This window comes from Mus caroli, unplaced genomic scaffold, assembly GCF_978045245.1.
Source record: "Mus caroli unplaced genomic scaffold, Mus_caroli_1 scaffold_12, whole genome shotgun sequence".
NCBI classification, from domain to species: Eukaryota; Metazoa; Chordata; class Mammalia; order Rodentia; family Muridae; genus Mus; species Mus caroli.
Genome location: NW_028227267.1, coordinates 118,868,437 through 118,886,301, shown reverse-complemented (window position 1 = coordinate 118,886,301; position 17,865 = coordinate 118,868,437). Strand labels below are relative to the sequence as shown.

The 17,865-nt window shown below is 45.2% G+C and overlaps 1 protein-coding gene across 20 annotated transcripts in view; it reads left to right on the top strand.

The window, feature by feature from the left end:
* Dock9 (dedicator of cytokinesis 9) overlaps positions 1-17,865 on the top strand; it is a 254,311-nt gene that overhangs the window by 46,890 nt on the left and 189,556 nt on the right. For 5 of the 20 annotated variants that reach the window (XM_085828882.1, XM_085828876.1, XM_085828887.1 and 2 more), the window contains exon 1: positions 13,357-13,709. The exons of 14 other annotated variants lie outside the window; for them this stretch is intronic. In XM_085828882.1, coding sequence (XP_085685008.1) covers positions 13,548-13,709 — 162 coding nt within the window. In that variant the 5' untranslated portion in view covers positions 13,357-13,547. Of the gene's footprint in view, positions 1-13,356; positions 13,710-17,865 lie in introns of those variants that run through there. One more of the 20 variants, XM_085828877.1, reaches the window with a different exon arrangement.

Sequence of the window (17,865 nt, the reverse complement as noted above, 5' to 3'; positions counted from 1 at the left end):
GAGCTGCTGTGTGGGTGCTGGGAATTGAACCTGGTTCCTCTGGAAGAGCAGCCAGGGCTCCTAACCACTGAGCCATCTCTCCAGCTCCCCTTAGAATCAGTTTTAATAGCACATGACCTCATTGGCATGGCCTTAGCACAACACTTAATCGTCTTCTTGGGCCTTCTAGCTGGTGAGTGACCCACTCTGGTGTCTCCGATGAGTTAAAAGAAGGAAATGCATTAATAGCAAGACATTTCTTTGGTTCATAATGAGTTTGTTCAATCTCTTTATTATGAAATTAAGTCACATGTCTCCTCAGAAATGGCCTTGGTTTTGTTTATTTTCGGAAGTTGGAGGAATCTGTCATTGAATTTACTGTGGTTCTCATTAAGAACAAGAGGACTAATGCCTCGGTTTCCATGTTGTGTTCTGAGTAGAGCGCGAAGCAGGTCCTTCTGGCATGTGCTTACCTTGGCTATACACGAACCGCCTTTGCTATCTTAGTGGGGCTCATAGGGAGTCTGGGATAGGAAGCGCTATGCCTGGACGCTTGCTGAGCAGTGTTGTGGATGTCCTCTTGGTCACCCAGTTAGAAGGGCAGGTCTAACTCAGGGAATTAATGTAATTAAATAACAACTGCAATTTCATATTTCCCTTCAGAATCCCACCAGGGTAAGAGCCTTATAATCATCATCTCTTCTTGTGTTGTCATTGTTAGTGTGATTTAGTGACAGCTCAGAAAGAGCGGGGACTTAGGAGACGGAGGGTTCTTGTTCACACGGCACATGTAAACTGTGTGACTTTGGTCAAATTCGTTTTCTTCTCTTCTGAGTCCTGTAGTTGGACAGTGGTAAGCAACCTGTGCCCTGTGGCTTAGTTGATTTCTGGGTGGTGTTGGAATGGTACCCCTTAAATTTTCTTTTTCTTTCTTTTTCTTTTTTTTTTTTATATTTTTTATTAGGTATTTTCCTCATTTATATTTCCAATGCTATTCCAAAAGTCCCCCATACCCTCCCCCCCACTCCCCTACCGTCCCACTTTTTGGCCCTGGCGTTCCCCTGTACTGGGGCATATAAAGTTTGCATGTCCAATGGGCCTCTCTTTCCAGTGATGGCCAACTAGGCCATCTTTTGATACATATGCAGCTAGAGTCAAGATCTCTGGGGTACTGGTTAGTTCATATTGTTGTTCCACCTATAGGGTTGCAGATCCCTTTAGCTCCTTGGGTACTTTCTCTAGCTCCCCTACTTTTTCTTTACATACAAAGTTATATACTGGGATGTTTAAGAAAATAATTTTAAATCATAACGTACCAAAATAATTTTAAATATTTACTTTAAAAACATTAACTACAGAAAGCAGGATGTTCATTTTGTGTGTGTACACGCATACATTAGTAATACTCCTTTTGAAGAAATTTTACATGGATTTTTGGCAACTCTTTTTAAAATATGAATGTCTTGAACTTTTGGTTAAATTTTAGTTTTTCTCCCGACAAACTCACTATGGTAAGTATAGACTATTTTCATCATCAAGGATTGGGCAAACCAATTCAAGATTCAGGTCATCCATTTATAAAAGATACTGCCTGTCTTCAAGTGGCTAGATCTTCATTGAGGGTAGTACTTGGTCACACCCAGGTTTGTTTCTAGTGACGTGTGCTATGTGTAGATGCGTGTGACTCCAGCGGCCAGCCAGTCGGACTTGGCTGTCTGTGGTGCATATCACCTGTCAAAACACTTCCCTGAGGAAAAGGGAAAGTGCCTCCTATATGAGACAGAATTCTCCCAGCTTCCTAATGGTATCTTTTCATTAATGTGTGAACTCTTCAGTATGTTTTGAAGCAATCAAAACCATCCTTCATTCTGTGTGTCTGTTTCTCTATTACTTCATGCCTAAGTTCATCCTAGGAGTGGGAGCCATCCACTCTGCCTTGATGGTTCGGTCCTGAGGTGCTGCCTCTGCCACGTGGAGTTCTCACAGACACAGTCACTTCGTGCGTGGTTCTTGCTTACTTAACCTAGAGTGTTATATCTCTCGACGATACTGAAGTATAGTGCGTAAAGCCTGACATTCATTTCAGAGCTTAACTGTACAATCCATTGAATCCTAGTAAATCTGCAGGTATCTGCAGTCAACACCGTAACCCAGTTTTAAGACATTTCTATTATTCTCAAAAGAGAAGCCTATGGTGTGGACTTGTGTTTTCCTTTTTTTCTTGAGTTAACACCTAAGGGTTGAGTAGCTGGTTCATCTGGGAACTGTTTTGAGGCATTGGCAAACTTCCCAAAAGTGGATCCAGCAGCAGTGTGCACATGTTCTACTGGTTATAAATCTTTTGCAGCACTCAATTTGGCAATTCTTTTAACCGTGTGTGTACACATGTGTGCACATGTGTGTGTGTGTGCTATGTAGAGGTCATAGGACAATATTCGGGAATTACTTTTCTCCTTCCATTTTGTGGGTTCTAAGGGATTGAACTTAGGCTGCCAGTAAGTGCTTTAACCTGCTGAGCCGGTTTGCTGGTCCATCAATCTGACCAATCTTAAATTTGGTGCATCCTAATCAGTGAGTAATGAGATACTATTATAGTTTTGAGTTGCATTTTGTTCCTCATGTCTAATGTTGAGTATCTTTTCACGTGCTTTATCGGCCGTTCTCCTGTGTCCCCCGGTGATCCGTCTTTCAAATCTGTATTTGCAGCCTGGTCTAGTAGGCTGCACTATGACACAGAAGTGTTGCTGTACACAAAAGTAAAACCGTGGAGACAACAGAGGGAGCTGCTGAAGGAAGCAGCCGACAGGGCTCTGCGGTGCACAGATGAGGCCTCGTCACTAAACCCTTGAAGCTCACAGCAGAGGCCCCATTAATCTAGAATCAGACCTGGGGATGTGTGTGCTACCCTGTTAACCCCGTCATCCCTGTCACTCCTGTTACCCCAGTTACCCCTGTCATCCTGTCAACCCAGTCACCCCAGTTATCCTCGTTACCTCAGTTACCCCAGTCACCCTGTCCCCCCGTCTCCCAGTTACCCCTGTCACCGTGTCACTCCTGTCACCCCAGTCACCAGCTCTCTGTTCATAGTGTGTCTCTGGGAGAGAGGCCTGCTATCATTTTGGGCTTTGTTAATTAGTCTTTGTCTTTCAGTTTTGCTTCCAATTCTGTTGCACAAAGTCTGATTTGTAGAGTTTAGTGTCCAAGGTGCTTACATGAGAGTGTCTCAGTGTTCTGTTGCTGTGAAGAGACACCATGACCACAGCAGCTCTTTTTAATTTTTTTTTAAGATCTGTTTATTTTATGTATGTGAGTACACTGTCGCTATCTTCACACACACCAGAAGGGAGCATCGGATCCCATTACAGGTGGTTGTGAGCCACCGTGTGGTTGCTGGGAATTGAACTCAGGTCCTCTGGAAGAGCAGTCAATGCTCTTAACCATTGAGCCATCTCTCCAGTCCTTGTGGCAACTCTTATAAAGGAAAACATTAAATTGGGGCTTGCTTACAGTTTTAGTCCCACTATCATAGCGGGAAGCATGGTGGCATGCAGGCAGACATGGTGCTGGAGTAGCAGTAGAGACTCCACATCCGGATCCACAGGCAGCAGAGAGAGAGCAGGGAGACAGAGACAGAGACAGAGACAGAGACAGAGACAGAGACAGAGACAGACAAAGAGAGACACTGGGCCTGGGCCTGGCTTGGGCTTTTGAAATCTCAAAGCTTGCTCCCCACCCCCCCAGTGAAATCCTTCTCAAATAGTGTTGTTCCCTAATGACTAAGCATTTAATACATGAGCCTATCGGGCTGCTCCTGTCCACAGCACCATGAGGAGTAAGGAGGAGAGGTCAGAGTGTGTCTCCACCTCACTGACAGGAGGCAGCCATCCACCACTGGGAGTAGGTATTTATGTCCTTTCCTTATTCACATGTTTCCTGTGTCTCTCCTGGGGCCTCCCCTGATGGATTGTTTATTTGATGGACTTCTGAAGGCCCCAATCCTTAGGTTTGCTTAGGTTCCCAGCTTCCTTTCTGGGCCTCTCAGAAATGAAAGCCCTGAAGAAGGACGGCATGGTGTGCCTTATGCTCAGGAGGTAGCACTGAGCACTTAGAGCTGCAGACTGTCCTTTCTGCGTGGTTGAAGACTTGAGTTCCAAATGACCAAGTGACTGTCCTGCCTTTAATTCACTGAAAACATTGTTTCCCTTTGATGGGAACATTCTTCTAAAACCAGGACCTCTGGGTAGCGGGCATAAGAAGCAGTGAGTGGGTTGAGTGGGTTGTTACAGCAGTGGAGGGCATTCCCACCAGTGTCTTCGAGTTTTCAGAGACAGCTGATTCAAAGCAAATGCAGCGTCATGTGAGGTAGGACTCTGCCTTCCAGAGTGTTTTTTTTTCATAATTGTGTTCAGTTTCCTTCTACTGAGCCAGCCACTACAGATGTGTTTCTGATTGCTGGAGATGCCCTTAATAATTGGTGCATTTAGTGGGATTTAAATGGCAGTCTGTGAACTGGCTCTGGAAACAGTTCAGTGGGCAGTGACCACTCCCCCTTCTACCTTCTAGTGAATTATAATAAAGCTGAGTGATTGGAATGGTAAGTCGCCATGAGGCACGTGTTATAAAGTAGAAGTCTTTATACACATTTGCTAGGCCACAATCTAAGCTGCATTTCTCAGTGTGACCCATGGTTGACAGTACTTGGCAAGCTCCTGATCTAAAGAGAAGCTTGACCTTGTGTGTTCTCTAACTCCTGATGCTTTTGCTAGGGTTGGCGTCTCAGTCTGATTCCACACCTGGTGCAGTGGGCAGAAGGCCACACCCCTCAGGGGATCGGAGCATGAGGATGGGATTCTGTGGAAATCAAAGGCTGGCTACCATGGAGGGTGTCACCCACACAGCTTAACGTTTTGAATTGGTAGAATTGAGGTAATGAGACTTAGTCTGAGCCCAGGACCAGACACAGCAAGGCACAGTTCCCGAGTACACAGAGTGGGCTTTTATTAACGTTTACCTTTAACATTTACATTTCCTAACTGGCTAGATGACTAGGCTAGCCTAAATATAGCAGGTTTTCTGACATGAGTAGTTAAGAAAAAAAAAAAATCTTTATTAATCTCTTTCCATCCTCTGACTTTTTCTCCAAACGGTATTTTTGTCTTGGATCATGAGAGCCTTGTGGTCAAAGCCAAGATGAATATCTTGTGGGAAAATGTCTGTAAAAGAAATTTCTTTGGACAAATTGGGATAGATGGCCAGGAACTTAGGTCTAAACTTTGCCTTCCATAATGAATGAGGCAGAGTTATTGACCACACGAGAGGGTTCTGTTAGGTGGACTGTAAATATTAAGGACAATAGCTTTAACTGGCCCTTGATCAAAAAACAATCCTGCTGTCTTTTCCTGCACTGTCTTTTTCCCACATGTATGATTCCAGGAGTGCTTGGGGCATCGGCTGTGTTAGAGGGGGCACGGGGTACCCTCAAGAGAAATGCAGCTTTGTATCTGTCCTGTCTTGTTAACACCTTTGTCAGCTGTGATTCTCATACCATGTAACTCACTCATTAAAGGCATTGTTCACTGGTTCTCAGGATATTAATGCGTCCTTCTCCAGTCAAGCTCTGGACCTCTTGGCTGTTACCCTCCAACCTAGTTCTATGATAACCATTTATCTACTTTCTTTTCCAAAAAGAAAAAAAAATATAAAGAGTTACTTTATGGGCCTATGTGAATTTATGTGCCCATGTGTGTACAGCTGCAGTAGAGGCAAAAGTGGGCATCAGATCCCTTGGAACCAAAGTTGCAGGAGGTTTTGAGCCACTGGAGGTAGATGCTGGGATCCCTCCTCCCTGTTCCTCATGATTGAGCAGCACATGTTGTATCTCTCCAGCCCCCATCTACTTTCTTTCTTTGTGCGCTTGCCTGTTCTGGAAATGAACTGATGAAATGCACAGACCTTCATCACTGGCTGCTTCTACTGGGAATGTTTTCAAAGGTTGTCTGTCAGTATTCTATGTATTTCCATGTCAGAGGAACATTCCACTTGTGCCCCACCTTATTTGTGTGATGATCAGTGAATGAGCATTTGGCTTGTTGCTAAGAACAGTCATGCTTACGTTTTTGTGTGGACGTGGCCTTCTACTTGAGTTGTGTGTTTCATCAGGAGTGGCCTGGCTGGATCGTATGGTAACTCTATTTAAAGAACTGCCATATTGGTTCTGAAGAAATTGTGCTGTTTTATATTTCCATTGGCAGTATGCAGAACTTCCAGCTTTTTTTTTTTTTTTTTTACATCCTCAGCATTACTAACTATATTTCTATTTAAAACTTACCTGTCAGTTGATGCTGAAATCATCTCATTGTGGCCTTAATTTGCATTTCCCCAGTGACTTCTCACCCACATGCCGGATATCTCTTTTTGGTCCTTTCTAGTTTTAATCAGCTTGGATGGCATGGTCTTACTCCGTTTCTCTGACCTAGTTATATCCACGTTCATATCAGGGAATGTTTGAGTGAAGTCATGCTAGAAGCAAAAGCACAAAGCCGTGGTTTTCAACTGGCTCATATAGAAATGATTTTGAAAATTCCCCTGGGAGGGAGAGGCAGGAGCATCAGGGGTTCAGAGGTGGCCTCCGTCTGTGCTACGTGGGACTCTATAAGAAACACCAAGGAGGGAGAGGGAAGGGAGCAGAGAAAGATGGGCAGAGAGACAAAGAGTGAATTGTTGAAGCTCCTAACTGGTTTGTCTTTTTGAAAATAAAACTTTGAAGGCATTAGAGAAATGATTTAATTTCTTTCTTTCTTTTCTTTATTTTTTGGGGGGGGAGGGGGTGTGCGGGAAGTGGGGTGGTGCAGGGCCTTTGTACATAGCCCATGCTGGCCTTGGAGTGATGGTCCCTCTGCTTCAGCTTCTCAGGGAGTACTCTCTCACCCGTCAGCAAAGACACAGACTAGGCTAGTTCTTTTTGACTTCACTAGAAGCCTAAATAGAGGAACGTGTATTTTGTCTTTTGACTCTGCTTAACAACAACAAAAAAAAACGTTCTTTTTCTCTCTCCTGTGTTTCTGAGAGGTGACTGCTGCCCTTCTTGTTCCCTATCTTGATGAAGCTAATGAAAACCTGATTAAACTGTAAAAAATTTTTTTAAATTGTGTCAGCATTTAAAAGCTTTTGAAAGATCTATGTGTGCATATTTATGTATGTGCACTTTGTGCCTGCCCACATGACTGTGGAGTTCAGAAGAAGGCATCGGATCTCTGGAACAGATCTCTAGGGTTTACAGATGGTTGCAAGCCACCTTGTGGGTGCTGGGAATTGAACCAGGATCCTCCAGAAGAGCAGCCAGTGCTCCTAACCACCAAGGCACCTCCTCTGGCCACACGCAATGTGTAATGATTTTTTTTTTAAAGATGCTATAAACATACCTTATGACTGTTTTTAGTTTGGTGTGGTCTCACATTTTCTGAGGAGCATGGTCACGGTGTCTCCATGCCACTACAGCAACAGGGGAAGACTCAGCTTCTAAAAGTAACTGAAGTGGGTAGTCTGAATGTCAGTCTGTGTCTGCCTGTCAGGGCTTTCGGCGGCTGTCACTCTGTCTGTGAACACACACTGTTTGGAGGGTCCAATGTGCTCTCTTTGCTGTGTCTGTTATTCAAATTCAGGGTGCTTTGCTGCACCTGGACCTTCTCAGATGTCTGCCAAAAAAAGAGAATCCTTTTGGCCCCTACAGTTTACCCTGCTTCTCTGTTTTTCCTCTACTCTCCTTATACCTGGGCCCTTGGCGCTTCCTGCCTGGCTTCAGTCCTTTATGTAGTCAGCCTCCTTCCTCTGGCACCTTGCTTCGGGGTGTTCAGAGAGGCACTGAGGCCAGTGGCTGAGCTCCTTCAGTAGCATCTTACAGTTAACACAGGATCAGCATTTCTGGATTTATTGGTTTCTCTGTAAAGATCTGAGCTCCCTCAGTAGCGTGAGTTTTGCTCTGCGACCTCTCATAACTGTAATTGAAGCCTGGCTGCTCTGGCGTCTCCCAGAGCTGAGGGGTTAACGATCCATGGGACTCTGTTGCCTCATTCTTTATAGCCCAGTGAAAGGGGCTGAAGTCGTGTGTGAGTCAGAATTCGAAGTCTCAGCTACCCTTTCCTCGGATGATGCATGCTCAAAGGGCTATTCCCAGGAGGCCAGGACCTAGGGAAAGTAGGGAATAAACACCACGAAGCTTGTTTCTCCAGCGTCTCTGCCCTTGTGAGGGTCGAGGCACCATGGGAGAGAGGGCTGGAAAAGGCTAGTTACCCTCATGGGAAGCTGTTCTTACACCGTGCTTGTTCCAGAGAGATGGGAAAGTAGTAACCATTCAGCTTTCTTTGCTTGGTTTTCTTCAGTGTGGCATAAATCAGGACCACCTTAGCCATGAACGTCACTGATCCAGCCCCTCATGTAAGCAAAACCATGTGATCTCCTGTGTCTGACTTATTTTACGTAGCACAATGTCCTCAAGTTTAATGGCCGTTGGACCCTGTTGACAGTTTTTCATTTAAAAATTATATCTGTTTAAAAGACAGGATTTCAGGTATGACCTTTCCATTTTTTTTAAATGCAACAATACATTATATATACACAAAATATTAAATACACAATAAGCCTAAATCTTTGAGGCTTAAAACACACAATGCTAAGAGAGTTTGTTCCTTTTTTTTTTTTTTTTTTTTCCCTCTGAGACAGGTTTCTCTGTGTAGCCCTGGCTGTCCTGAAACTCACTTTATAGACCAGGCTGGCCTTGAACTCAGAAATCCGCCTGCCTCTGCCTCCCGAGCGCTGTGATTAAAGGCGTGTGCCACCACGCCCAGCTGTTCCTTCCTTCTGAGACAGAGTCACTCTGTTGTCTGGGCTGGCATGGTGTTTGCTCTATAGGTCATGAAGAACTGGAACTTGTAGCGGTCCTCCTGCTTCTGACTCCCAGATGTTGGGAATACAGTCAGTACCTTACCTTTATCTCCTTTATGTAAAAGAAACCCTTTATATAGGGGCTGGAGATATGGCTCTGAGGTTAAACATACTGGCTGCCCTTCCAGAGGTCCCAGGTTCAATTCCCAGCACCTACGTGTGCCACACAACTCTCTGTACCATTCCTAGACATCTAGTGTTCTCTTCTTACTGATGCACTTGCCTGGTATGTGTGAGGACCTGCATTTGATCCTCATGACTGGGGAAAAAAATTTGATACAAAAGGAAAGAAAGATCCAACTTGTTAACGTGTGGTGGGCACAGGGTCGTGTGGTTGATCTAATGAACAGGACATGCAAAGGTCAGCTTATGTAAGGTTTGTTCCACGGGGTTCATGGGATGCTACTGAGAGCTCTGAGAGTCAGCCAGCGGGGGGAAGGAGACTGTTATGGTGGTATTTCAGAGAAGTGACTGGCATGCTGGGTTGGATTCTAGGTTCTGTCTTGAGGTTTTGTGACTGTGGCTTGTTGTCGTCGCGTAAGAGGAGCTTCATCTTTTTAAGCCAGGAGGGAATCCACCGCTCCTTCATCTCCAAAATAGACCAGAGGCTAATCTAGCAGAATATGGCTCGGTTTGAAACATGTTAGCTTCAGTTTATACTTTCAGACCCCCCCCCCCCCCCGGTTCTTTATCTAGATTTCCTGGGAGAGCAATAGGGAAATCTTTGATTTGACTTTTAGAAGACATTTAAAACAGACACTGGCAAGGGAGTGCTACAGATGGGATCCATTGCTCCAGACTGAGGGGGCTCTAAGCTTGGGACATCATGCCTGCTGTGGGCCCCAGCTGCACCACAGCGCCTTCTGTGACCACTAAGAGGTCAGCAGAGCTCAGCCTGAACAGACAGTCCATCGGGCTTTCTGGTGGCTTGTTGGTCACAGAACCCCTTGCCCTGAGCAGCTTTCAAAAACCATTCGGCTCACCAGGGACGATGACTGCATTAGACCACAGAGCAAATCCTCGTGGCGTGTGGAACAAGAAAGAGGTGCAGCTGTGCTCTCAAAACTTCTTGGTTATGATTGCTCCTGTTACTGATTTGGACCTGGCAGCTTATGGAGTGGACAGAGAAGGCCATCTGGGAGTCAGGGTTCATTCCGTTGTTTAATTTCTTACTGATGTCAAAAAAAAAGGATTCACCTGACTCTCCTGTCAGCTTGCTCAGATGGGGCAGCGAGATGAGGTGTTGGCATTGGACAGAAATGGAGTTCAGATGCTCTTGAGCTCAGCGCAGAAGTCCTTCTTAGTGTGAGTCACATTACTAGGGTAGACATAGACTGTGGGTCATGTATAGAACGCTTATGTATTAGGAATGCTCTAGTTTGGGGACATTTTTATGATCCTAGGTAGGTAAGCACTCGCCTCCACTCTCCCCTTCCTCTCTTCTATCTCATGAGTAGCTAGCTCAGGGTGGTTTCAAATTCATGTTTCTCCTGCCTCAGTCCCAGAGTGCTGGCATGAGTGGTCTTTGAAGGATGAGTTACCATGCTCAGCTGTGTTTTCTGTCTCTGTGGATTTCATCTTGGCCATTTCATTTAAATGGAATTTTGCCATGCAAGTTATGACCGGCTTCTTTTACTTAGCCTGGTGTTTTTCAGATCCATTCACATGGCATGCACTGGTACTTTCTTCTTATATTGTGGAGTGTTTATGCGTGAGTGCCTTTCTCTCTCTATATGTGTGTGTGTGTGTGTGTGTATGTGTGCCATGTGTGTGTCGTGTGTGCGTGGTACTCATGGAAGCCAGAAGTGCAGAAGAGGGCATCGGATCCTGTGGAACTAGAGTCACATTGAGCTGTCATGTAGGTGTTGGGAAGTGAACCTGGGTCCTCTTAAAGAGCTTCTAGTGTGCTTAACCACTGAGCCATCTCTACAGCTCCTAAACCAGGTGTCAATTGTAGTTGTTGATATAGGTTCTTGCTGTGTAATCCATGCCAGCCTGGAGCTCACTACGTCGATCAGGGTGGCCTCAAGTCCAGATCCCCGAGTCCTGGGATAGCAGACATTCATCATGCCTATTAAAACAGGGCTTAAAAGGAGGTTCAACCGAACAAAGTGTACTAACAGCTTAAAATTTCCTCATAATTTATGATCCATTTTGAAGTATTCTTTGTATTTTCAATCATAATCTTTGTGTCTTCAGGGATCTCTTGTTTTTGTGCCTGGGATATCTAAAATTGATGAAGACAATAAATTAAAATTTCCTGGTACCATTTCTATTTCTATGTAACGTGTGGTGGAAAGCAAACTAAATAGACTTTTTCCCTAAATTCTCAAGACAATTACATCACAATCTACATGTTTGGAGTTTTAGAGTCTCCAGTATTAAGTTTGTGTCGATGAATTTCCATGTTGTTTGCCTGCCTCTGACATGTTGTTTGTTAGTGGCTCATGGAGGCTTGGATCTTCTGATGTCAGGTAGTCAATACAGTCTTGAGCTTTATAGTGTGTGTGTGTGTTCCTGCCTATGCTGTGCTGTATGTGTGTGCACACTTTGTGTATGCGTGTATGTGTACTGTCTTGCCTGTGTGTATTCTGTGCTTTGTATGTACTGCCCTGTGTGTGTGTATTCTGTGCTCTCTGTGTACTGTCCTGCATGCTGTGTGTGTGTATGTGCATGTACATGTGCTGTGCGGTGGTATGTTATGCGGTGTGCACTCTGTATGGGTGTGTGCAGTGTTGTGCTGTGTATGTATATGTGTGTGTATGCACGTGTGTCTGGGTATGTGTGCGTGTATGTTTTGCTGTGTGCATGTGCTGTGTTGTGCTTTATGTGTCGTGTTGTGTACTCTGTATGTGTGTGTTGTGCTGTGTGTTTGTATATATGTTGATGAGCATGCACTCAAGCCTGGTTCAATGTATGGGTAACAGAGGTCAGTGCAGAGATCAGAGATTAATGCTAAGGATCTTCCATCACTCTCCACTGTATTTATTAAAGAACAATTTGAATGTAGACCTCACTGATTTCTGGCTAGCCCAGCTAGCTAGCCTGCTCCTTAGATTCCCTGTCTGTTTCCTAAGTGCTAGGAAGTGATAGGTGGCCACTATCCAGTGTTTACAAAGGTTCTGGGGCTCTGAACGCCTGCCCTTCTGTCATATGGAGCATCCCCGTGGCTCCTGGTCTTCTAATGGCATTGCTGCCTGGTGTTGCAGTCCAGACCCCACAGAGCCGCTGTCCTTTGTGTGTGGCTGTGCCTTCACTGCTTTGGTTTTATGTGGCTATTTAGATGCATTTTCAAAGAATACCAGAGAGAGAGAAAGACAGAGAGAGACAGAGACAGACAGAGACAGACAGAGGATAAAACACGACATCTAGTCATTTGGGGATCATATGACAGGACAGTGAGCTGCTTACTCTGTACATGGCTTTCTGATACTTCCCTGGGTATTCAGTTGTTATAGTTAAGGATTGTTATATCTTGGAATGGCAGCCTTTTTCTAAATATGCGTTGTAAGTGGGAGGGTGTGCCCTACATGCAAACAGGGAAATGTATTCTTGTCAACCAAGAACTTCTCTATCATCCCTTCCCTAAGAGTCACGTGATTCACTGTGATGTCACTGAGTCTGTGGTGGAAGGACCTGAATTTGCTGTGGATCAAAAATACTAATGTTGATTGTGAATGAGACTACAGCACAGACCTGCCTTTGCAGACTATATAGAGTGCTGCTTTAGAGACACATGGCCAGCCAGATGGGGTAGCTCTCTGTCCATGTTCCTGTTCATGTCTCTGGGTACCTTAAGCAGCACCCACCTGGTTAGCACTCTAGTGAAGAGGAGAGGTGTGCAGAAGTCAAGACCACACTCTTCGCATGTTCTTCTATGCTCTACTGCCAGCAGGCTGTTACCATTACGTGTAAAAGGTTGTCTGAAGTTGCTTACACGTGTTTCCATGGCAGCAGGCATCTCGGCATTTTCACCGTTTTTAGACTGTATTTCCTCCTTTCCTTGGCTTGTCTGTTTTCTCATTGATGCAAGATTAAACAAGCAGCATATTTAGGTCAAGGAAAGAGATGTTTGCTAATAGAGATGCTAGGCGAAGCATTCTGGGAGAGTGATTTCTTGCAGCAGACGAGAATCCTTTGTGCCTTCAGCAGCAGCAGCAGCATCATCTGCAGCAGGGTGGCTGTCTGGCACTGCCTTTTGCATTTTGGGCAGGTTCTGAGATTTAGAGCAGTCCCAGGCAGATCCAAGGTGCCAGCATTTCCCACCAGCCCATGCTAATCCTCTCTGCACATTTGCTTTCGTGTATTAGCTGTGAGGCCGTTTGCTGGGGGGGGGGGGGGGGGAAACGATACTTTCACAGTCTTGGTGCATCTGAGGTGTGTCATCTTGATTTTGCACCACCCACCCTTCCTGTTCTACACGGGGAGCCTGGATCCTTTTTATTTTTTGTGAGGCTGTTGGGCAGGAACGGATTCTAGTGTAACAGCCTGGCGCTTCCTTCTGTTCCGGTGCTGGTAACTGCTTGTCGTGAAGATGGTACAGAGGAAGCCTGTGTCTGATGAGCCAAAGAAGCTGATGTGGGGATGGTGTAGAGATTGCTAGAAGTCTGGATGTGCACACTTCGGGGATGGGCTGCACTACCAGTGTGATTCTCTTCAAAGGCATCCGCACCGTTTTTGAGAGAAACTGTGCTTACATGTGCAAGCAGCCGGGAGAGGGTAATGCCCTTGAATATACAGCATACGATTGGTCAAAGGAAGACTCTGAACTATCGATCGCCTTCTGCCTGGTAAAATGCCGTCTCATTTAATTAACAAGTAGCTTAATGGTGTTAGCATAAAGCTAGTCTTTAGTTGTGAAGCAGCTCACATCTGTTTCCATATGCTTGTGTGTGTGTGTGTGTGTGTGTGTGTATATGTATATATATGTGTATGTATGTATATATGTAAATATGCATATATTGTCTGTATGAATGAGTAACCAGTAATCTTAAATTTAAATTTGAAGCACCTCTTTGCATGTGTGAGGATGCTGTGTATTAATGCAAGGTAAGTGCAGACAGGAGATGGAGAGCGGTGTCTCGTTAGACTAGTTCTCTAAAGCAGTTTACAGCCTTCTGGGTGGGTTCTTGGTAGTTTTAGCAGTCATTTGTAGCAAAATGCATGTTCAGACATTCACGTGTGACCCCCTTCCCCACTGATGGTGAATTATCCAGCCTCTTTATCTCTCAGCCTTTGACTTGGCTAGGCTTGTCTTACTAATGGCTTGTGGTCAGACCTCTCATTCAGGGAGAGCCCAGTAAAGGAATCATGAAAGAAAGCTGTGCTGGACACAGAGACAAATATTTATAGTTTTATTTTTCTTAAAACTCAATTCTAATGTGTATGGGTCATGACCCGGCGCTTCCGTGTTGTGCCCGTGCTTGAAGAGGCGTCAAGTCACAGATGGGTGTGTCTCTCAGTGACCTCTTCTGTACCAGGCTGCTAGGAAGCACATATTGGTCTCCTCCTCCCTCAGGACGCCTTGCCATTTTCCCTTCTGTTCTAACTGCAGTTTTTGTCAGTATGAGTGGGGACAAGGACATGTGTGAGTTTGCGTGTGAGCCTGGCAGGCGGTTGCTCAGTAGGGTGAGGCACACAGACAGGCAGGAATGCTGCCCGAGGAGGGGGTGTTGGTGCCCTGTATGTACCTTGGAATTGGATCTGCAGGAGCCCAGGGAGGGCGTGGGGTTTTGTTGAGGGGCTTGTGTGGCCAGCACTCAGAAGGCTCAGGAGGAGGAAGGGAGAACAGCATATGAGATGTCAGATGCGGCTTAGGAGTCAGTGTTATATTTGGTATGGAATGGAAGTGGTGCTATATTAACTGTTGAATATTTTAAGCTCTGCCATATTTTGAAATATCCTTTGGAGAATAACTGCTGTCAGAGAGTAGAAGGACTAGAGCCCATTACGGTGCGCTTTCCCATCACCTACCCATAACCAGCCAAGCTTAGGACCTACCTGAGTTGGGTTAGTCAGGGCAGTATTCCCACCCTGTGCAATAGTGCTCCCACCCTGTGTAATGGTGCTCCCACCCTGTGCAATGGTGCTCCCACCCTGTGCAATGGTGCTCCCACCCTGCGCAATAGTGCTCCCACCCTGCGCAGTGGTGCTCCCAACCTGTGCTGTAGGCTTTTGCTCCTTCTAGCCAGACTGACTTGTCTTTGGTTAACCTGACTTGATGACCACCCCACCCCTGTGTTTTCCTTTTTTTGATGGCACCAGACAATAGTGACCTGCTTCTGGCTTTGTCAGACCTTTGTCAGGCCTGGGTTTCTGACACACAGTTCCTATGTACCGCGTGGGCCACTGCTGTCCACCAAGATGCCGCTAGGTGGAAAGACCCCACTGGACTTCTGGATTCTGTGTGTGCTCCCTGATCCTCTTTGTGCACATCAGGCAGAGTTTGTCTTTGGGAATGAAAGTCAGGTCACGTTCCTCCTCTGCTGCAGAACCCATATAGAGGTCTGTTTCCACAATGGGACCACCCACCCCACACTTCCTCCTCTCCATCTGCTTGCTTTTCCCTTGATTCTCCTTAGTATTCACTTCACTCTGGCCATCAAGGCTTCCTGGGACATCTCCATCTTGGCTTTGCATGGCTCTTGCCTGGGCTCTCCCAGGTCTTTGTTCAGGTAGCTCTTCTCAAGTGAGGCACCTACAGATGCCCAGTATTACTCCAGAGCATCCCAGCAAGACCTACCCACTGTCACCTTGGGTCATCTCCATGCAAAAACACCCTGACCTAATCTTCAGATACATGTGGGTCCTTGCTAGGGCCTCCAGCTTTGTTTGGGAAGGTGTCTGTCTTATCTGTAGCCCTGGTGATGCCTCCAACTTGTGACTTTGCCACAAGTGTCAGCAGGTAACAACTGAACTTCATCCACCCTTCCAGCTGCAGTTTTCAACCTGTGGGTCTTGACACCTGGGAGGGGATCAAACAACCCCTTTATAGGGTCACCTAAGGCCATCGGCAAACACAGATCCTTGTATTACAATTCATAACAGCAAAATTACAGTAATGAAGTCGCAACGAAAAGTGGTTTTTGGTTGGGGGTCACCGCCACATGAGGAACTGTATTAAAGGAAGGGTCACAACCTTAAGAAGGTGAGGACTACTGCTTTATATTATAGTCTCTAACCACTCAGTGCATACCAAACCCTCTAGGAGGAGGGACTGTGTTGTTCATGGTGGGATAGGCTGAAAACATGAGCGCCCCCTAACTGTAGAGACTAGAAATCTCCAGGATCCGCTCACCAGCCAGAGCCAGATGGATGCCCTCACAGCCATGTTTTGGTCTCAGCGAAGTTTCTTCTGGACCAGTTTTGCGATTTTTCTCCTGTTCTATACTGGCTCTGAGACTTTCTTCTGCCTCCTTTAATACCCACATCCACATACGCATTCTTGTACACAAACACACATAAGTACATACATATTAATGAACTGTTATTTCTTTAAAGAGTGCGATTCTGGAGCCAGCCTTCAGTGTTGAAAACCCACATCCATTACTTCCTCGCTGTGTGACTGTGGGCGTCATCTGTCTGCTCTTCATTCTCATCTGCTCTTTATCTTCTGAATTCAGATAAAACAGTACTTATCGCAGCGTATTAAGTGACTGACTTGTCCCAGGCTCTCAGGGTGGGCCCCGTTGTGCCAATTGTAAGCAGTTGCATAGTTGTTGTTGTTTTTCTGTTTTTTGTTTTTTTGGGGTTTTTTTTTTGGTATCTTCTTTATGACAAGCCTGGAGAGAAATCTCTTCTCACCATATTCCTAGTGATTGTGTTTTCCTGAGTAACAACTGCATTAGTGTGTTTATGTGGGGGTGGAGGGTGGTTTGAGATAGGGTCTCTTAGGCTGGCCTGGAACTTGGTATGATTCAAATTTCACTTGCTTCCTAAGTGCTGTTTTAAAGGCATGCACCACCATTCGAAACTTGCTTTGATTGCCTTTGCTTTTTCTTTTTCTTTTTCTTTTTCTTTTTCTTTTTCTTTTTCTTTTTCTTTTTCTTTTTCTTTTTCTTTTCTTTTCCTTTCCTTTCCTTTTCTTTTCCTTTTTCTCCTCTTCTCTTCTTTCTTTCTCTCTCTCTCTCTCTTTCTTTCTTCTTTCTTTCTTTCTTTCTTTCTTTCTTTCTTTCTTTCTTTCTTTCAAGACAAGGTCTCATTATGGAGCTTTGGTTAACCTGAAACTTTCTGTGTAGACCAGGCTGGGCTCAAGTTCACAGAGATCCACTTGCCTCTACCTCCTGAGATCTGGAATTAAAGGTGTGCACCACCACACCTGGCTATTTTTTGAAGTTGATAGGGTTTCAGACTTCTGAGAGACCCTCTCTACTCTGACAGGTACAAGTACCGACCAGAAGGACTTTTAACCGATTAACTCTTGCTTCTTATTTCATGGTCATCATTTGTGACAGTACGCCTTGTCCCATCTGCTTTTTTTGATCTTATGTGTGTGAGTCACTTTTGGAATAAGGCAGTATGTAAATTAGCAAGCAGAGAGCTATATGGTGAAGAGGAGCCTCCCTGTGATCATCAAGAGAAGCAAGTAAGCACAGATGTTTGAGTGCAGTCTCCAGCTTTGTAAGGTTGGGGAATGTAAAGTGTCTACAGGAAGGTTCTGTTTATATTTAAACAACGAGGGATCCTCTCCATTTACCCTGGAAAATGAACTTATCTGGTAAGTGTAGAATGATTGAAGTTCAAGTCAGTCTGTCTGTCTATCTATCTATCTATCTATCTATCTATCATCTATCTGTCTATCTGTGTGGTTGCACATGTGTGTCCTGGAGTACCTGTATATATGTGTGGAGACCGGAGCACAGCCTTTGGATGCTTTTCTTAGGCTCCATCTATGTTATGGTTTGTTTTATGAGACAGTGTCTCACACCAGCCTGGAATTTGCAGAGT